General features: G+C 45.5%; 1 protein-coding gene across 1 annotated transcript in view; it reads left to right on the forward strand.

The window, feature by feature from the left end:
* The window catches only part of LOC147124005 (kynurenine/alpha-aminoadipate aminotransferase, mitochondrial-like), a 121061-nt gene that overhangs the window by 86132 nt on the left and 12603 nt on the right, over nucleotides 1–22326 (forward strand). The window contains exons 8-11 of the mRNA XM_085977001.1: nucleotides 4261–4343; nucleotides 9370–9466; nucleotides 14230–14291; nucleotides 16173–16237. Of these exons, the coding sequence (XP_085833127.1) occupies nucleotides 4261–4343; nucleotides 9370–9466; nucleotides 14230–14291; nucleotides 16173–16237 (307 nt within the window). The remainder of the gene's footprint in view (nucleotides 1–4260; nucleotides 4344–9369; nucleotides 9467–14229; nucleotides 14292–16172; nucleotides 16238–22326) is intronic.

Below are 22326 nucleotides of genomic sequence, written 5' to 3' on the forward strand. Positions count from 1 at the left end.
GTGCCATGGGAATTTGGTGATTGAGGGAATTCGGTGAGGTGGGGGTAAGAGGTTCTGCTTGATACATAAAAAAAAATAAACAACTCGGGTTAAATTAGGACTGTGGGCTAAGTTACAGTAAAGACCTAAAGCATATAACTAATTGTAATAAATTAAACAAGGTTATTACTGAGATTGAAGACTATTAATAGACAATTGAGTATTTCAAAACTTGAAAACCTAATTAGTTAAATAAAATACAATCGAGATGGCAGGGCAGGTGATGTGTTGCAGGTGTAGTATGTGGGAGCTGGTGGACCCCAGTGTGATCCACAGCAACCTCATCTGCAGTAAGTGTCTGCAGCTCGAGGAACTTCGGCTCAGAGTTAATGAGCTGGAGTCTGAGCTTCAGACACTGCGATATATCAGCGAGGGAGAAAGTTACCTGGACACTTTGTTCCAGGAGGAAGTCACACCCCTTAGGTTAAATACTTCAGATTTGGTCCGTGATCAGGGACAGGAGGGTGTGACTACGAGTGAGGCAAATATGGGGATCCAGAAGGTAGCACTGGAGGAGCCTCAGCCCTTGCACTTGTCCAACAGGTACGAGGTTCTTGCAGCCTGTGTGGATGAGAGCAGGGACTGCAGGGAGGATGAGCAAACTAACCACAGCACCATGGTACAGGGGGCCATTCAAGTTGGGGGAGTGAAAAGGAATGTAGTAGTGGTAGGTGACAGTATAGTTAGGTGGATAGATACTGTTCTCTGCAGCCGAGAACGAGTCCTGAAGGCTGTGTTGCCTGCCCGGTGCCAGGGTTAAGGACATCTCCACAGGGCTGGAGAGGAATTTGGAATGGGAGAGGAAGAATCCAGTTGTCGTGGTCCACATAGGTACCAATGACAAAGGTAAGACTAAAAAAGAGGTTCTGCTGAGGGAGTATGAGCAGCTAGGGGCTAAATTAAAAAGCAGAACCACAAAGGTAATAATCTCTGGATTACTACCTGAGCCACGAGCAAATTGGCATAGGGTCAATAAAATCAGAGAGTTGAATGCATGGCTCAAGGACTGGTGTGGGAGAAATGAGTTTTGATTCATGGGGCACTCGCACCAGTACTGGGGAAAAAGGGAGCTGTTTCGTTGGGACGGGCTTCACTTGAACCGTGCTGGGACCAGTGTCCTGGTGAATCGAATAACTAGGGCTGTAGATAGGGCATTAAACTAACTAGTGGGGGGGAAGGGGGGGGAGGGTGGATGGAGGGTTCAGGTGAGGGGAACTTAGAAAGTTAAAGAGATAGGACAAGGCAATAGTGCAGGGTAGCGAGAGGGGTAATGATAACCAGAGTGTGACAGGAAGGGACAGAGCATACAAGCATAAGTGTGCACCAGCAAATAGGGTCAGAGTAGGGAAAAATGGTAAAAAGACAAAATTAAAGGCTCTTTATTTGAATGCATGCAGCATTCGTAACAAGATAGATGAATTGTTGGCACAAATAGAAATAAATGGATATGATCTGATAGCCATTACAGAGACATGGCTGCAAGGTGACCAAGGCTGGGAACTGAATATTCAGGGGTATTTGGCATTTTGGAAGGATAGGCAGAAAGGAAAAGGAGGTGGGGCAGCTCTGTTAATAAAGGATGAGATCAGTACAGTAGTGAGAAATGATCTTGGCTCAGAAGATCAAGATGTAGAATCAGTTCGGGTGGAGATAAGAAATAATAAGGGAAAGAAGTCACTGGTGGGAATTGTTTATAGGCTCCCTAAAGTAGCTATACTGTGGGACAGAGTATAAATCAAGAAATAATGGGGGATTGTAAGAAAAATACTGCAATAATCATGGGCAATTTTAATCTTCTGATAGATTGGACTAATCAAATTGGCAAAGGTAGCCTTGAGGACGAATTCATAGAGTGTATTCAGGACAGTTTCTTAGAACAATACATTGGAGAACCAACCAAGGGACAGGCTATTTTAGATCTGGTAATGTGTAATGAGACAGGATTAATTAATGATCTCATAGTAAAGGATCCTCGAGGGAAAAGTAATTATACCATGATAGAATTTCACATTCAGTTTGAGGGTGAGAAACTTGGGTCTGAAACTAATGTCTTAAACTTAAATAAAGGCAATTACAAGGGTATGAAGACAGAGTTGGCTAAAGTGGACTGGGAAAATAGATTAAAAGATAAGATGGTAGATAAGCAGTGGCAGAATTTTAAGGAGATATTTCATAACTCTCAAGAAAGATATATTCCAGTGAGAAAGAAAGACTCTACGAGAATGATGAACCATCCGTAGCTTACTAAGCAAGTTAGGGAGGGTATCAAATTGAAAGAAAAGGCATACAATGTTGCGAAGATTAGTGGTAGGCCAGAAGATTGGGAAATTTTTAGAAACTTGCAAAGGATGACTAAAAAAATAATAAAGGGAGAGAAAATAGATTATGAGAGTAAACTAGCAAGAAATATAAAACAGACAGTAAGAGCTTCTACAAGTATATAAAAAGGAAGAGAGTAGCTAAAGTAAACATTGGTCCCTTAGAGGCTGAGACTGGGGAATTAATAATGGAAAACAAAGAAATGGCAGAGACTTTGAACAAATATTTTGTATCTTTCTTCATGGTAGAAGACACTAAAAGCATCCCAATTATAATGGAAAATCAAGGGACATAAGGGAGGGGGGAACATAAAACAATCAATTCCAGCATTTTCCCAATGACAGATGTTAGGCTGTCATTATCGTTACAAATTCTATGTCTTTGTGCTGGGAGAACAAACACAAATAGAGTGCAGTGGTTATGTTACTGGGCGAGTGATTTACACAACGTGAGCTCAAATCCCAACATGGCCGTTTGAGAATTTGAATTCAGTTTTAAAAATCTGGAATGAAAATTGCAGGTATCAGTAAGAGTGACCATGAATTGTCGTAGAAACTCAACTGGTTCACTAATGCCCTTTTAGGGAAGGAAATCTGCCGCCCATACCCGGCCTGGCCCATATGTGACTCCAGTCCCACAACAACGTGATTGACTCTGAACTGCCCTCTGAAATGGCCGAGCAAGCCAATCAGTTCAGGGCAACTAGGGATGGGCAATAAATGCCGGCCTTGCTGGAGACACCCACATCCCGAGAATAAATCATAAAAATCAAAGCCAGAAAAGTCTCCCTTTTTGATTCTCGCTGCTCACCGTCATCATCTATATTTGAAACAACTGATGAGCTCATTGGAATTATTTAACCCAACAGCTTGAAGGAACTAAATTAAGATGCATAGTCACTTAGTCAACACCTCACCAATTGTCATTTGAACTGCATGTTGAGGCGTTCTCCCATATACTGTTAGGCTGAGCGGTTCCACATTTTGAAGAGAAAGATTCATGAATGCCGTAACAAGGCTGTTAATGTTGATCCTGCAGGAACTCGTTCTAATTTGTTTAGGAGACGAATGGAACTCACTCTTTAAGCATTTAGACATGAAGGGGTTGCCATGGTAACGAAAGCCTAAGTGCATTCAGATGAAATTCTTTCTGCTATTTTATGTTAATCAGAATTAACAACATTTCAGGCCAGTGACCTCTCCCCAAAACAAAGAGCATCGACCCGAAACGTTAACGCTCTTTCTCTCACCGTTTAAAAGAAACTAGTGAAATAGCAGGCGGAGGGCTTTCCTGCAGTGTTAATGTGCTGTTTACTAATATTATTAAATGGTGAGATTTACATCCCAAAGCGGTAGCTTCTTTTAAAGAATGAAAGACTTGTATTTATATAGCGCCTTTCATGACTCAGGATGTCCCAAAGTGCTTTACAGCCAATTGAAGTGTAGTCACTATTGTAATGTGGGAAACGCAGCGGCCAATTTGCGCACAGCAAGCTCCCACAAACAGCAATGTGATGATGACCAGATAATCTGTTTGTTAGTGATGTTGATTGAGGGATAAACATTGGCCAGGACACTGGAGAGAACTCCCCTGCTCGTCTTTGAAGTAGTGCCATGTGATCTTTTACGTCCACCTGAGAGAGCAGGCGGGGCCTCGGTTTAATGTCTCATCCGAAAGACGGCACCTCCGACAGTGCAGCACCTCCCTCAGTGCTGCACTTGAGTGTCAGCCTAGATTTTTGTGCTCCAGTCTCTAGAGTGGGACTTGAACCCACAATCTTAGATTTGGAGGCAAGAGTGCTTCCTGCTGACCCACAGCGGACACACCATGAAAGGGCTTCAAATTGTTCTTCTGTATAAACAACTGATTGTGGCTCTCTTGTGTTTTGCATTTGATTTGCAGCCTTGGGCTCCATCTTTCCTTTCTTTGGATGTTGATGGGAGAGTCATGAGGGCAGACTCCTTCTCCAAGGTCCTGTCTTCAGGGTAAGGATGCTGTCTTGACTTTGAGATTTATTGAAGGGTAGGTAGCTGGGCAGCCTGCTCCAGCACTGCCTTCTGCCCAATGAAAAGAAGCTCCAGTCTACAGCCAGTTAGATTTTAATGTGGAGATCACGAGCGGGGAACATGGGCTCTCTCCTGACTTGAGACGATTCCTCGTTACGTTCACATTGTTCCCAAGCCAGCCAGTGGGAACGCCTTAACCTTAGCATTCCATGAGGCTGGAGCTGCGCTACACCAGAAAAAGAACTTGCATTTAGATAGCACCTTTCCCAGCCTCGGGAGACATGGCAGCCAATTTGCGCACAGCAAGGTCCCACAAACAGTAATCAGATAATGATCAGGTAATATTGATTTTTTTTTTAAGTGACGTTGGTTGAGGGAACGATATTGGCCAGGAAACCGGGCAAAACTCACAAGATACTATTTCAAAGAAGAGCTTTTGCATCCAGCTGAGAGGGCAAACAGAGCCTAGGTTTAACCTCTCATCTGAAAGACGCCACCGCCGACAGTGCGGCACTCCCTCAGTGCTGCACTTGAAGTGTCAGCCTAGATTATGTGCTCAAACCCAGAACCTCTGACTCAGTGGCTAGAGTGCTACCACTGATCCACAGCTGACACCCACTGCAGACTGTCTCAGACTGACAACTTGCGATGCGCAGTGCGGAGCTGCCTGATAGGAGCTAGGCCGCTATAAGAAGCTCCCGTCTACAGCCAGTTAGATTTTAATGTGAAGAGCACGAGCGGCTCTCTCCTGACTTGAGACGATTCCTCGTTACGTTCAAAGACCATCCAGTGGACAACCTCAGTGCTCTACTGCCGGACCGGGAGCCAATGTAGGTCAGTGAGCACAGGGGTGATGGGTGAATGGGACTTTGCGCAAAGGGAAGAATAGGTCTGCATGACTTGCCAGAAGGTTACATTACCTCCAAAGGTGTCTTGTAGGAGATATTGTGCAAGAGCCTCTACTTCATTGTACTCTACCAAATCAGGTACTTTATCCAATCTTTATTTTCAGGATCTTGATCACCTTAAAGTTGAATGTTCCTTTTCACATAACTTGAGAATTGGCGTCTTTCACTTTAGAATCTGCTCAAACCAAAGCTAGAAAAGTCAATTGAGCCCCATTCTATCTGTAATAATCAGTATAGAATTTGATGGGAAATAAAGCTGCATTGATTACTGTGATAATGGGCCAACGCTCTAAACTCTTAGGGGCATGAGTTTGAATCTTACCTCTGCCAAGTGATGTTGTGACTCAAATATTTGCTTTCCATTTGTGCTTTTTTTTAAAATTCATTGATGGGATGTGGGCGTCACTGGCTAGGCCTGCATTTAGTGCCCATCCCTAATTGCCCTTGAGAAGATGGTGGTGAGCCGCCTTCTTGAACCGCTGCAGTCCATATGGTGTAGGTACACCCACAATGCTGTTAGGAAGGGAGTTCCAGGATTTTGGCCCAGCGACAGTGAAGGAATGGCGATACAGGTCCAAAGATGTGCGTGTTAGGTTGATTGGCTATGATAAATTGACCCTTAGTGTTAGGGGGATTAAATACGTGTGGTTACAGGGATAGGGTGGGATATGTGTTGGTGTAGGGGTTACGGGGATCGGGTGGGATATGTGTCGGTGCAGGCTCGATGGGCCGAAATGGCCTCTATCTGCACTGTGGGGTTTCTGTGATTTCTGTGTTTCTGTGAAGTCAGGATGGTGTGTGGCTTGGAGGGGAACTTGTAGTTGGTGATGTTCCCATGCGTCTGCTGCCCTTGTCCTTCTAAGTGGTAGAGGTCGCGGGTTTGGAAGGTGCTGTTGAAGGAGCTTTGGCGAGTTGCTGCAGTGCATCTTGTAGATGGTACACACTGCAGCCACAGTGTGCCGGTGGTGGAGGGAGTGAATGTTGAAGGTGGTGGATGGAGTGCCAATCAAGCGGGCTGCTTTATCCTGAATGGTGTCGAGCTTCTTGAGTGTTGTTGGAGCTGCACTCATCCAGGCAAGTGGAGAGTATTCCATCACACTCCTGACTTGTGCCTTGTGGAAAGGCTTTGGGGAGTCAGGAGGTGAGACACTCGCCGCAGAATTCCCAGCCTCTGGCCTGCTCTTGTAGCCACAGTATTTATATGGCTGGTCCAGTTCAGTTTCTGATCAATGGTAACCCCCAGGATGTTGATAGTGGGGGATTCAGTGATGGTAATGCCATTGAATGTCAAGGGGAGATGGTTAGAGTCTCGCTTGTTGGAGATGGTCATTGCCTGGCACTTGTGTGGTGCGAATGTTACTTGCCACTTGTCAGCCCAAGTCTGAATGCTGTCCAGGTCTTGCTGCATATGGACACGGACTGCGTCAGTATCTGCCGAGTCTCGAATGGTGCTGAACAGTGTGCAATCATCAGCGAACATCCCCACTTCTGACCTTATGATGGAGGGAAGGTCATTGATGAAACAGCTGAAGATGGTTGGGCCTAGGACACTGCCCTGAGGAACTCCTGCAGTGATGTCATGTGATTGAGATGAATGACCTCCAACAACCACAGCCAACTTCCTTTGTGCTAGGTATGATTCCAACCAATGGACTCAGTCGATGGTGAAGATTATGGGTTGGAGCCCCTCACTGGGACTTGGTTTGATAATCTGGGCTCACAAACCAACAACAACAACTTGCATTTATGCAGCACCTTTAATGTAGTGAAAGGTCCCAAGGCCTTTAACAGGAGCGATTATCAAATAAAACCTGACACCGAGCCACATGAGATATTAGGGCAGGTGACCAAAAGCTTAGTCAAAGAGGTAGGTTTTAAGGAGCATCTTAAATCCAGTAGAGTACTGAGGGAGTGCTACATCTTCAGAGCTGCCACTCCTTGTATGAGGTGTTAAACTGCCTGTTAATCAGCATTCCTCAGGATCCTGAAGGGATGAGATCAAATGGGTCTTCTTCACCCAACCCCATCTAATGATTTAAAATGTGCATTTTATTGTTTTATCTTAACTTGTCATTGTATGGAGAACACTGTAATCCTCTGTCATCGAATTACCATATCAAAATTCATGACAAGGCCTTAGACAACGTGGAACACTTTCCATACCTCGGGAGCCTACTGTCAACAAGGGCAGACATCGACGACGAAGTCCAACACCGCCTGCAGTGTGCCAGTGCAGCCTTCGGTCGCCTGAGGAAGAGAGGGCTAGAAATTCAGTGGGCTTTGCACCCAGTTACCGCCCAAATAGGGTTTCTGCACCAGTGTAAGAGGGTGCGCTGATATTCAGCGCTGTGGTAATGGCGGCGGTAGCCGGTAGCGCTGCGCCGACACCGATGACGTCATCGGTGTGCGCAGTGCCCCGGTTCCGCCCCGCTTCCTGCCCAAACCCCATATTTGTTTGCGGCCGCCTCTTCTGCAGTGGCCGCAAACAGCGATTGAAAAACGGGGCCGTACTGCTGCGCTACTGGGGCGCTTTAAGGTGGAGGTGCGGCCGGCCGCTTTTTCGGCGGCCGCCTGCCCGCACCTCCTTCCCCGGCCTCCTCCACCCCCCCCCCGCGGCATTGCCGGCTGCTTTCCGCGAGCCCGGCACTTCTCCGTGGTGCCGGGCTCATTTGCCGGCACAATCCAGCGGCGATCTCACTGTTGCAGGCACCTCCCCCTTAAGAGAAGGAGGAGGCCTGCAGTACCGCAGCCTGCCGCTCCGCAGTGGGTGGCGCAGCGGGGCCTACAGTGCAGAAATTCAGTTTCAGCGCCCCAAGCGGGGGCGGGCACACCCTGGAATAGCACCCGGTTCCGACTTGGGGCGCAAAAGCCGAATATCTGACGGGCGCACCTGGCTCCGCGCGCAGCGCTAACCTTTGGGCGTTAGCCTGCTGGCGGGCCTTAACTGAATTTCTAGGCCAGAGTGTTTGAAGACCAGGACCTCAAACCGGCACTAAGCTCATGGTCTACAGGGCAGCAGTGATACCTGCCCTGCTGTATGCCTCAGAGACATGGACCATGTACAGCAGGCACCTCAAAGCACTGGAGAGGTACCACTAACGCTGCCTCCGCAAGATCCTGGAAATCCATTGGCAGGATAGGCACACCAACATCAGTGTTCTTGCTCAGGCCAACATCCCTAGCATCGAAGCTTTGACCACGCTCGATCAGCTCTGATGGACGGCCACATCGTTCGCATTCCCGATACGAGACTCCCAAAACAAGCACTCTACTCGGAGCTCCGACATGACAAGAGAGCCCCAGGTGGGCAGAGGAAACACTTCAAGGACACCCTCAAAGCCTCCTTGAAAAAGTGCAACATCCCCACCGACACCTGGGAATCCCCTGGCCCAAGACTGCACAAAGTGGAGGAGAAGCATCCGGAAAGGTGCCGAACACCTCAAGTCTCTTCGCTGGGAGCAAGTGGAAGCCAAGCGCAAACAGCAGAAGGAGCGCACATCAACCCAAGCACCCCACCCGCCCCTTCAACCACCGTCTGCCCCACCTGTGACAGATTAGGTCCCGCATTGGACTCATCAGTCACCTGAGAACTCATTTTTAGTGTGGAAGTCAGTCATCCTCGGTTCCGAGGGACTGTCTGAGAGAAGAGTATGGAGAATCTAAATCTCTGAGAGAGCCATTTCTTTCATCCCTCACAAAGGTGCCTGGATTACACTGGGTGGCTCAGATTGGGACTTTAACATAGTGGAAGCTTCAACACTACGTGCCCTGTCCTCATCCACCGTGTCACAGTTTTCGGACATTTCAAAGAACAATGGTTTCTGTTGGAACAGCTGTTAGAATACAAGGTCAAACCCGTTTAAATAATCATCCTCAACACCAGTTGGTGAAGTTCGGGAGTAAGAGACTTAGTCAGGGTAGTTTTGGGGAGGAGCTCAACGTGGACTTTGATGTACGCCATTCTTGATGAAGAAATGGAGCCACGTTCATTGAGCTGCTTCAGCTGAATAACGCAACCTTCCCCGTCCATAAAAACACAAATTTAAAAATAGGCAGCAAGTATTTGAAGCCTCTGATCTTGTTCTGTGTTTAAATAGGCTGAGGATCGGATTCCTAACTGGGCCCAAGCCTCTCATCGACCGAATCGTTCTACATATCCAAGTGTCCACGATGCACACCAGCACCTTCACACAGGTGAGTAAGTTTGCTTCTAGCTAACATCAAGCTTAAGTCAAAGGGGTAAATCTTTAACTATCACCGTCGGCTGGAAGGGAACAGATCGAACACCCGTTATTTATTTTTACATTTCTAACACTTAATTCTCAGATAACGTGGGTTGAAATCGGGCTCTACAGTATTAGTCTCTAATACATTAACACATTTGTGTGAAATTTCTTTTAACAAAGACATTGACCCATTTTACTTTAAAGGGATTGATAATTTGATAAAGCGGTGGAGGGAGGGATTTCATATGGCTATGTTAATGAGTCCATTGCAAACCACATCTGAATAAGGACAAGAAAAGACCATCAAACTTTTCCCATCCTAGCATGGTGTCACACACATCATTTTGCCCCCTTTCCCCCAGCACCCCCACCAGCAGTCAGGGGATCTCCTGGGAGAGGTCAAAAACCAGAGAAAGAGACATGAGAGAAATAACTTGCATTTAGATAGCATCTCACACGACCTCAGGACATCCCAAAGCCCAAGTTTAGAAAATGTGACTCTCTTCCATTCATGTCTTGTCAGTGTTAAAGTGATTGGTTGTCTGTGAAACACTTTGAGGTGGAGGTCAGGTGCCCAATGAAAGCAAGTCCCTTTCTCCATATCTCTCTGTACATCTCTCAACTCGCTTGCTTTCAATCTCTCTCTCAATCTCTCTCATTCACGTACTCTATTGAAACTCTCCCTTTCTGAATCCAGTTGTGCTCAACACCTGGAATGAACGGTTTAGAGGGAAAAAAATTCCTCTGGTCACCACCCGTAGCAACAACATCAATCCGCCTGTGAAGATTTCCTCTGGTCACCACCCTTAGCAACAACATCAATTCGTCTGTGAAGATTTCCTCTGGTCACCACCCGTAGCAACAACATCAATTCGTCTGTGAAGATTTCCTCTGGTCACCACCCTTAGCAACAACATCAATTCGTCTGTGAAGATTTCCTCTGGTCACCACCCGTAGCAACAACATCAATTCGCCTGTGAAGATTTCCTCTGCCATTTCTAAAGGAAAGACGACTTCCATTTATATAGCACCTTTCATGACCTCAGGACGTCCCAAAGAGCTTTACAGCCAATGAAGTACGTTTGAAGTGTAGTCACTGTTGGAAATGCGACAGCCAATTTGTGCACAGCAAGCTCCCACAAACAGCAATGTGATAATGACCAGATAATCTGTTTTTGTGATGTTGATTGAGGGATAAATATTGGCCAGGACACCGGGGATAACTCCCCTGCTCTTCTTTGAAATAGTGGCCATGGGATCTTTTACGTCCACCTGAGAGAGCAGTTTAAAGTCTCATAAGAACATAAGAACATAAGAACATAAGAAATAGGAGCAGGAGTAGGCCAATCGGCCCCTCGAGCCTGCTCCGCCATTCAATAAGATCATGGCTGATCTGATCCTAACCGCCAATCCACTATCACAGAACCATCTCCTGAATCTAACACACGAAATAGGAGCAGGATCAGGCTACACGGCCCCTGGGCCTGCTCCGCTACCCACAGGGCCATGACCGATCCGAACCTAGACTCATGTCCAAATTCCTGTCCGCTCCCCGTAACCCTTAATTCCCTTTACTTCTAGGAAACTGTCTATTTCTATTTTAAATTTATGTAATGATGTAGCTTCTACAGCTTTTTGGGGCAGCATATTCCATGGACCTACCACCCTCTGAGTGAAGTAGTTCCTCCTCATCTCAGTTTTGAAAGAGCAGCCCCTTATTCTAAGACTATGCCCCCTAGTTCTAGTTTCACCCATCATCGGGAACATCTTCCCCGCATCCACCCGATCCAACCCCTTCACAATCTTATATGTTTCAATAAGATCGCCTCTCATTCTTCTGAACTCCAATGAGTAGAGGTCTCATCCGAAAGACGGCACCTCCAACAGTGCACCACTCCCTCAGTAATTGAGGGTAAGGAAAAAAGCATATATTAAGTACATAGACAGCAGGGGAGTGCATGATAAGGGAGAATACGAAGAGATTAGAAGAGAATTCAAAAAAACAATTAGGAAGGCAAAGAGGAACGATGAAATTAAAATATCACGGAACATAAAGCAAAATAGTAAAATATTTTACAGGCACATCAATAAAAAAAGGAAGGTTGGGATGGGAATAGGGCCATTAAGGGATAGACAGGATAATACCATAGGTAACTATAGAAAGATGGCAGAAATATTAAATAATTATTTTGCTTCAGTATTTACCAGGGACTTAGAACAGGTGGACATGACTTTGGAGGATGAAATAAGTACATTTAAAATAAAAAGAGGGGATATATTAAATAAACTAATCAAACTCAAAGAGGATAAAACCCCTGGTCCGGATGGATTGTATCCACGCATTTTAAAAGAATCTAGGGAAGATATAGCAGAGGCATTACTACACATATTGAATAATTCATTAGAAAAAGGTGTAGTGCCAGAGGACTGGCGGAGAGCTAACATAATATCTTTATTTAAGAAGGGGGATAGAACATGTCCAGGGAATTATAGACTAGTCAGCTTAACATTGGTGGTAGGAAAAATAATGGAATCCCTACTAAAGGAGCAAATAGAAGAACATCTAGAAACCAAAAATATAGTAATGAATAGTCAGCATGGATTTCAAAAGGGAAAGGCTTGATTCACCAACCTCATTGAATTGTTTGAAGAGGTCACAGAGAGAGTAAACAATGGTAATGCAGTAGATGTCATTTATCTAGATTTTCAAAAGACTGATGATCAAGGTCAGAGAATGCGGAGTCAGGGGACAAGTAGCAGAATGGATAGCTAGCTGGCTTCAAGACAGAAAGAAGAGAGATGGGGGTAAAGGGCAGCTATTCACAGTGGCAGAAGTTTGGTGGTGGTGTTCCACAAGGATCAGTGCCGGGACCACTTTTGTTCACAATTTCCATTAACGATTTAGACTTTGGAATGAAAAACACAATTTCTACATTTGCGGATGACACCAAATTATGGGGGATAGTGAATACTGAGGAGGACTGCAACAAATTACAGGAGGACATGCGTAAACTTGCGGAATGGGCAAATAATAGGCAAATGAAGTTCAACACAACTAAATGTGAGGTATTACATTTTGGTAGGAAGAATAGGGAGGTCACTTATTACTTGGAGGGTGCGAGTCTAGGTGGGGTAGAGGAACATGGGATCTCGGAGTACAAATACACAAATCACTAAAAGTAGCGACACAGGTTAGCAAGGCCATACAAAAATCAAACCAAGCACTAGGGTTTATTTCTAGAGGGACAGAATTGAAAAGTAGGGAAGTTATGCTAAACCTGTATCAAACCTTGGTTAGACCACACTTCGAGTACTGCGCACAGTTCTGGTTGCCATATTATAAAAAGGATATAGAGGCACTGGAGAGGGTGCAGAGAAGATTTACAAGGATGATACCAGAAATGCGAGGGTATACATATCAGGAAAGGATGAACAGGCTGGGTCTCTTTTCTCTTGAACAGAGAAGTCTGAGGGGTGACCGAATAGAGGTCTTTAAAATTATGAAAGATTTTGATAGATTGGATACAGAGAGAATGTTTCCACTTGTGGGGAAGAGCATAACTAGAGGCCATCAATATAAGATAGTCACCAAGAAATCCAATGGGGAATTCAGAAGAAATGTCTTAACCCGAAGAGAGGTGAGAATGTGGAACTCGCTACCACAGGGAGTGGTTGAAGCGAATAGTATAGATGAATTTAAGGGGAGGCTAGACAAGCATATGAGGGAGAAGGGAATAGTGGTTTATGCTGATATATTTAGATGGGGAAACCTGAGTGAAGCATAAACACCAGCATGGACTGGTTGGGCCGAATGGCCTGTTTCTGTGCCGTGTATCCTATGGAATTCCATGCACTGCACTGGAGTGACAGCCTGGATTTTTGTGCTCAAGTCTCTGGAGTGGGATTTGAACCCACAGCCTTCTGACTCAGAAGAGGAGAGTGCTACTCACTGAGCCACGACTATCGCTTCAGAGTAACTTAATTGAAGGACACCTCGGGTATATTGAGGGAATTATATTGCATCGCTAGGTAGTATTTGTCAAACAATTAAGAGCTGAGCATTTGTTTTATTAATCGACTTTAACATCATCACAGCTCTGTGACTCGACCTCTTCTGTAACAAATGAATGTGGAAAGGAAGGAAAACTTTCCAGAGTCTGTGCGTGAAGACTAAACTCTTAATCGGCTTTCCAAAAAGAAGCAGGTGCCAAGACTCAATGATTGATTTTCACAATCAGATCAGTGGATCGGTCGTGTAAACGGCACTCGCCCTTTCTATCAGACCTACGCTGTATCGCTTCCATTTAAATCACGTTTGGCCCGACTACCATCCTTAATCTTAAATCTAAGCCGCACGTTCTTGGTCCTATTCTCGGCCTTGCTCCTGCTCCATCAGGGTGTGACTGGTCTTCACCGGCCTATCGTCACTCATTCAGACCAATGTCCATCGGTTCTATTTATATCGGGAAACATTAATGGGGGGGTTGTGGAGACAGGCATTTTTTAACCTAAATCCGCCTGTCAGGTAACTGACTGGACCGTTTGAAGTCAACAGCAAGTAATATTGGGCGGGACGTAAAACCGGCGTTCCACCCGATCCCTTGGGATTCCCGCCCGGCCAGTGTGTCAACTAAAGTTGCACAGAGAAGTCAGACCTTGTGTTCAACTCTTGGTGTTGTTGCTTACTTAAGTCTGACAACGTGCGTGTAGTTAATATATGTTCCATTACAGTTCATGGTTGTGCAGCTACTTCAACAATGGGGACAGAATGGCTTCCTGGAGCATGTTGACAGGTAAAGAGTACAACGTAACATCTGCCTTTTCTCTCTCTCTCTCTCTCTAAGTAATGGGATATGACCAGTGAATTAGTCGGAGGTTTATATTTCATTCTCCTTTCTTCTAGCTTTTAGAGGCTGAGATTGTTCTCCTCAGAGCAGAGAAGGTTAAGGGGCGATTTGATAGAGGCGTTCAAAATCCTGCAGGGTTTTGATAGAGTAAATAAGGAGACACTGTTTCCAGTGCTGGAAGGGTCAGTAACCAGAGGGCACACATTCAAGATAATTGGCAAAAAGAAGCAGAGGGTGAGATGAGAAAATAAATGACGCAATGAGTTGTTATGATCTGGAATGCACTGCCGGAAAGCGATGACAACTCAATCCTACTTGTGCTTCATGGGTCTCCACTTGGTGGGGGTCCCTAAATGGAGTGGTACCCACAACTAGTGGGCCCTCCCAGCATGTACCCCCAGTCCCCTCAGATCAGAGAATCCCAGAAAGGGTAGACAGGAAGTTCACTTAAAAAAATGTGTCTGTGTGTCTGTCTGTCTGTGTGTCTGTCTATCTCTATCTATCCTTGCATTTATATAGCGCCTTTCATGACCTCAGGACATCCCAAAGCACATTACAGTCAATGAAGTACTTTTGAAGTGGAGTCAATGTTGTGCTGTAAAAAATGATCATTGGAAGTGAGGCCTTCTCGCTGCTGAAGGCATGTGGCCTCGGCTTTGGCTATGTTTGGCAACCGCAAAGTAATTGGGGAGTCCTGACCCCCTGACCTCGCTCTTTCCCCCCCACCCACCACCCCACTCTCCAGCATTACCGTTAAGCATTCCTTTTATAGTCTATATACAGCTTAAGCTTCTCTAACCTTTCCTCATGCCCTTTGCACCTTGGAGTGAGTCTTCTTATTGTACTTTCCTGTCCTCTTTTTAATGCGAAGGATATCTTTTGTGTTGTGGTGACTATAAAACACAGAGCCCTAAATAGGGCCTGATCAGTGCATTGTAAGATCTCGTATAGACTTATAGGAACCAACTCTCCTCCCGACATCTCCAGCTAAAGTGCTCACTCCCTCCTTTCTCTCTCTCTCTCTCCCCCTTTCCCTCTCTCGCATTTCTCTCTCCCTCCTTTCTCTCTCTGTACCTACTTTCTCTTCCTCCCCTTTCTCTCTCTCTCCTTTCTCTCTCTCTCCCTCCTTTCTCTTCCTCACTTATCTCGCTCTCTCCCTCCTTTCTCTCCCTCCCCTTTCTCTCTCTCTCTCTCCCTTCTTTCTCTCTCTCCCTCCTTTCTCTCTCCCTCCCCTTTCTCTCTCTCTACTTTCCCTCTCTCTCTCCTTTCTCTCCTTCCTCTTTCTCTCTCTCTCTCCTTTCTCTCTCCCTTTCTCCTCCTTTCTCTCCCTCCCCTTCCTCTGTCCATCTCCCCCTCTCTCTCCTAGCACGCGCTCCTTTCTCCTACTCTCTGGTTCTCTCTCTCGCTCTCCTTTCTCCCCTCTCTTCTCTCCTTTCTCTACTCTCACTCTCTCCCAATCTCTCTCTCACTCTCTCTCTTGCCCCCCTCTCCACCCCTGCTGTAAGGACCCTGAGTGAATTGGGTTTACCCTGGTGGGCCTGGGCCCCAACACAAAACCTCTTGCAGTTAATTGGTGCTGATTGTCAATCTCGCTCCAGAGACCCCAGAAGGAATGGCTCGTGTGCGATTTGTTCAAAGCAATGCTGATAACAGTTATAATTTTTAAAGGCACTACTTAGATAAGGTGCTCTGTGTGTGTCATAGAAGAAGATAAGAGTTTTGAGAGAACTTAAAAGAATAGCTTCATTCTCTGTACAACAGATGCCAACATATCACTGGCATCAGTGACTGACCTGAATTGTTCTTTCTCCATTCTGTTTACGGCAGAGTGGTGGCGTTTTACAGCAAGCAGCGGGATGCCATGCAGTCGTCTGCTGAAAGGTGGCTGAAAGGTAAAGCTTGCAAAGTTAAACTATCATCACTCAAACCACCCTGAACATCAGCATCATGTTGCATTGCTACAGCTCCTTCAATGTAGAAAAAGGTCCCAAGGCAATTCACAGAGGTGGAACCAAAAACAAAAATAGAGGATTCAAAGAAGAGAATAAAATTCAGAGTTACATCTGCTGCTGAACAATCGGCATCACCTTAGCTGGGTCCACCTTCTTCCACTTCCAGAGCATTTCCCACTTGCACTTCCACCACCTTAAACATTCACTCCCTCCACCACCGGCGCACCGTGACTGCAGTGTGTACCATCTACAAGATGCACTGCAGCAACTCACCAAGGCTTCTTCGGTAGCACCTCCCAAACCCGCAACCTCCAACATCTAGAAGGACAAGGGCAGCAGGTACATTGGAAAACCACCTAGGGTAGTACCACAGGTTGTGAAAGGCGCTATTTAAATACAGGTTGTTTCTTTACATGGGCCCCAAAGGCTAAACTCTTGATTATTAGAAACTCAATGTTTTTAAATGTCTAATCTGCCCTTTGGTGCTATGGAAATTGACCTTGATAGTCATAGACTTTAGCTGCACAAAGGAAACTAGATGACTGATCCAATAAAACAACATCCCTCATGGTTACTGGGCACACCAACACCAACCTTTAACACTATCATTTGATAGGAGGTACCCCACAGCTCTCTATCAGCTCCCTCCTGGTTTGTATTGTTGAAACTATCAAGCCTGAGATGTTCGTGTAGACTTTCATCTGTAAAGTCAGTCCAGATTCACCTGTTGCCAAATCCCATTATCCTCCGCTGCTGAAGATTAGAAGGACACCAGTAGACTATTTAAGGAGGTGCGGAACTCAGTACAAGAAATTACTCCTAGTGAAACAACAGCTGGTTGAATTGTTGCTTATTTTCACAATCCGTGTGCTGTCATCATCCCAAGTTAAAGAGCTCGCCAGATGTTTGTTTGACTCTCTCAGAGTATTGCTCAACAGAAGAAAAAGTGCTGAAAATCTAAAATAGAAACAGGTCCATCATCATCCGAACAGGGAAAAGACAGGTTCGTGAATCAGGCAATCGATAAACACCCAATAAGACAGGTTAGTGAATCGAGCAATGGGTAAACATCCAACAAGGCAGGTTAGTGAATTGGGCAATAGGAAACACCCAACAAGACTGGTTGGTGAATTGGGTAATGGGTAAACACGCAACAAGACAGGTTAGCAAATCGGGCAATGGGTAAACATCCAACAATACAGGTTAGCAAGTCGGGCAATGGGTAAACATCCAACAAGACAAGTTAGTGAATCGGGCAATGGGTAAACACCCAACAAGACAGGTTAGTGAATCGAACAATGGGTAAACACGAAACAAGACAGGTTTGTGAATCGGGCAATGGGTAAACACCCAACAAGACAGGTTAGAAACATAGAAACATAGAAGATAGGAGCAGGAGTAGGCCATTCGGCCCCTCGAGCCTGCTCCGTCATTCGATGAGATCATGGCTGATCATCCAAACACAGTACCCCGTACCTGCCTTCTCCCCATATCCCTTGATACCTTTAGCTCTAAGAAATATATCTAACTCCTTCTTGAATATATTTAAAGACTTGGCCTCAACCGCCTTCTGTGGTAGAGAATTCCACAGGTTCACCACTCTCTGGGTGAAGAAATTCTTCCTCATCTCTGTCCTAAATGGCTTACCCCTTATCCTTAGACTATGACCCCTGGTTCTGGACTCTCCGACCATCGGGAACATTCTACCTGCATCTAGTTTGTCCAGACCTGTCAGAATTTTATAAGTTTCGATGAGATCCCCTCTCATTCTTCTAAACTCCAGCGGGTATAATCCCAATCGACCCAATCTCTCCTCATACATCATTCCTGCCATCCCAGGGATCAGCCTTGTGAATCTTCGCTGAACTCCTTCCATGGCAAGAACATCTTTCCTCAGATAAGGCGACCAAAACTGCACACAGTACTCAAGGTGTGGTCTCACCAAGGCCCTGTACAACTGCAGCAAGACATCCTTGCTCCTGTACTCAAACCCTTTCGCTATGAAGGCCAACATACCAATTGCCTTCTTCACCGCCTGCTGCACCTGCATGCTTACCTTCAGTGACTGGTGCACAAGGACACCCAGGTCTCGTTGCACTTCCCCTTCTCCCAATCTATTGCCATTCAGATAATAGTCTGCCTTTCTGTTTTTGACACCAAAGTGGATAACCTCGCATTTATCCATGTTATATTGCATCTGCCACGCTTCTGCCCATTCACCCAACCTGTCCAAATCATACTGGAGTTTCATGACATCCTCCTCGCAACACACACGCCCACCCCAGTTTTGTGTCGTCTGCAAACTTGGAGATATTACATCTAGTTCCCTTATCTAGATCATTAATGTATATTGTGAATAGCTGGGGTCCAAGGACCGACCCCTGCGCTACCCCACTAGTCACTGCCTGCCACTCGGAAAAAGACCCGTTAATTCCTACTCTCTGCTTTCTGTCCGCCAACCAGTTCTTTATTCAAGTCAATACCTTGCCCCCAATCCCATGTGCCTTAACTTTACACGCTAATCTCTTATGTGGGACCTTATCGAAAGCCTTTTGAAAGTCCAAATACACCACATCTACTGGTTCTTCCTTATATATTTTCCCAGTTACATCCTCAAAAAATTCCAGTAGATTAGTCAAGCACGATTTACCTTTTGTAAATCCATGTTGACTTTGTCCGATCCTGTCACTGTTTTCCAAGTGCTCTGCTATTACATCCTTTATAATGGACTCTAGCATTTTCCCCACTACCGATGTCAAGCTTACTGGTCTGTAATTCCCCGCTTTCTCTCTACCACCCTTTTTGAATAGTGGGGTAACATTAGCTACCCTCCAATCCATGGGTACAGTTCCAGATTCCAGTGAATTTTGGAAGATGATCAGCAATGCATCTAGGGCCACCTCCTTAAGTACCCTAGGATGTAGATTATCAGGCCCTGGGGATTTATCGGCCTTCAATCCCGTCAATTTCCCTAACACCATTTCCCTACAAATACTGATTTCTTTCAGTTCCTCCCTCTCATCAGACCCTATGTTCCCCGGCATCTCTGGGAGGTTATTTGTGTCCTCCTTTGTGAAGACAGAACCAAAATATGCATTTAATTGGTCAACTCGCAACAAGACAGGTTAGTGAATCGGGCAATGGGTAAAGACCCAATAAGACAGGTTAGTGAATCGGGAAATGGATAAACACCCGACCAAACATGTTAGCGAATCGGGCAATGGGAAAACACCCAACAAAACATGTTAGCGAATCGGGCAATGGGTAAACACCCAACAAGACAGGTTAGTGAGTCGGGCAATGGGTAAACACTCAACAAGAGAGGTTAGCGAATTGGGCAATGGGTAAACACTCAACAAGAGAAGTTAGCGAGTCGGGCAATGGGTAAACACCCAGCAAGACAGGTTAGCGAGTCGGGCAATGGGTAACCACCCAGCAAGACAGGTTAGCGAATCGGGCAATGGGTAAACACCCAACAAGACAGGTTAGTGAATCGGGCAATGGGTAAACACTCAACAGGACAGGTTAGTGAATCGGGGAATGGGTAAGCAACCATCAACTTAGATTAGTGAATCAGGCAATAGGTAAACACCCAACAAGACAGGTTAGTGAATCGGGCAATCGCTAAACACCCAACAAGGCAGGTTACTGAACCGGGCAATGGGTAATCACCCAGCAAGAAAGGTTAGTGAATTGGGCAATGGGTAATCACCCAACAAAACAGGTTATTGAATCGGGCAATGGGTAATCACCCAACAAGCCAGGTTAGTGGATCGGGCAATGGCTAAACACCCAACAAGCCAGGTTAGTGAATCGGGCAATGGCTAAACACCTAACAAGGCAGGTTAGTGAATCGGGCAATGGGTAAACACCCAGTAAGACAGGATAGTGAATCGGGCAATGGGTAAACACACAACAAGACAGGTTAGTGATTCGGGCAATGGGCAAACACCCAATAAGACAGTTTACTGAATCGCGCAATGGGTAATCACCGAACAAAACAGGTAAGTGAATCGGGCAATGGGTAAACACACAACAAGACAAGTTAGTGAATCGGGCAATGGGTAAACACGCAACTAGAAAAGTTAATGAATTGGGCAATGGGTAAACACCCAACAAGACAGGTTAGTGAGTCGGGCAATGGGTAATCACCCAACAAAACAGGTTATTGAATCGGGCAATGGGTTAACACCCAACAAAACAGGTTATTGAATCGGGCAATGGGTAATCACCCAACAAGCCAGGTTAGTGAATTGGGCAATGGATAAACACCTAACAAAACAGGTTAGTGAATCAGGCAATGGGTAAACACACAACAAGACAGGGTACAGAATCAGGTAATGCTTAAATACCCAACAAGGCAGGTTAGTGAATCGGGCAATGGGTAAACACACAACAACACAGGTTAGTGAACCGGGCAATGGGTAAACACCCAGTAATACAGGATAGTGAATCGGGCAATGGGTAAACACACAACAAGACAGGTTAGTGAATCGGGCAATGGGCAAACACCCAATAAGACAGTTTACTGAATTGCACAATGGGTAATCACCCAACAAAACAGGTAAATGAATCGGGCAATGGGTAAACACACAACAAGACAAGTTAGTGAATCGAGCAATGGGTAAACACTCAACAAGACAGGTTAGTGAATCGGGAAATGGGTAAACACCCAACAAGACAGGTTAGTGAATCGGGCAATGGGTAAACACGCAACAAGAAAAGTTAATGAATTGGGCAATGGCTAAACATCCAACAAGACAGGTTAGTGAGTTGGGCAATGGGTAAACACCCAACAAGACAGGTTAGTGAATCGGGCAATGGGTAAACACCCAACAAGACAGGTTAGTGAATCGAGCAATGGGTAAACACCCAACAAGTCAGGTTAGTGAATCGGGCAATGGGTAAACACCCAATAAGACAGGTTAGTGATAGGGCAATGGGTAAACAGCCAACATGACAATTTGTGAATCGGGCAATGGGTAAACACTCAACAAGACAGGTTAGTGAATCGGGCAATCGATAAACACCCAATAAGACAGGTTAGTGAATCGGGCAATAGATAAACACCCAACCAAACATGTTAGCGAATCGTGCAATGGGTAAACACGCAACAAAACATGTTAGCGAATCAGGCAATGGGTAAACACCCAACAAGACAGGTTAGCGAGTCGGGCAATGGGTAAACACCCAACAAGACAGGTTAGTGAATCGAACAATGGGTAAACACTCAACAAGACAGGTTAGCAAATCGGGCAATGGGTAAACACCCAACAGGACAGGTTAGTGAATCGGGCAATGGGTAAAAACCCAACATGACAGGCTAGTGAATCGAACACTCAGTAAATACCCAACAAGACAGGTTAGGGAATCGAACAATGGGTAAACACCCAACAAGACAGGTTAGTGAATCGAACAATGGGTAAACACCCAACAAGACAGGTTAGTGAATCAGGCAATAGGTAATCACCCAACTTTCAGGTTAGGGAATCGAACAATGGGTAAACACCCAACAAGATAGGTTAGCAATTGGGCTATGGGTAAACACCCAACAAGACAGGTTAGTGAATCGAGCCATGGGTAAACACCCAACAAGACAGGTTAGTGAATCGAGCAATGGGTAAACATGCAACAAGACAGGTTAGTGAATCGGGCAATAGGTAATCACCCAACTTTCAGGTTAGGGAATCGAACAATGGGTAAACACCCAACAAGATAGGTTAGCAATCGGGCTATGGGTAAACACCCAACAAGACAGGTTAGTGAATCGAGCAATGGCTAAACACCCAACAAGACAGGTTAGTGAATCGGGCAATGGGTAAACACCCAACAAGACAGGGTAGAGAATCGGGCAATGCTTAAACACCCAACAATGAAGGTTAGTGAATCGGGCAATGGGTAAACATACAACAACACAGGTTAGTGAATCGGGCAATGGGTAAACACCCAGTAAGACAGGATAGTGAATCGGGCAATGGGTAAACACCCAATAAGACAGTTTACTGAATCGTGCAATGGGTAATCACCCA

Source organism: Somniosus microcephalus, chromosome 1 (genome assembly GCF_052327205.1).
Source record: "Somniosus microcephalus isolate GS21.2 chromosome 1, FLI_Smic_1.0, whole genome shotgun sequence".
NCBI lineage: Eukaryota > Metazoa > Chordata > Chondrichthyes > Squaliformes > Somniosidae > Somniosus > Somniosus microcephalus.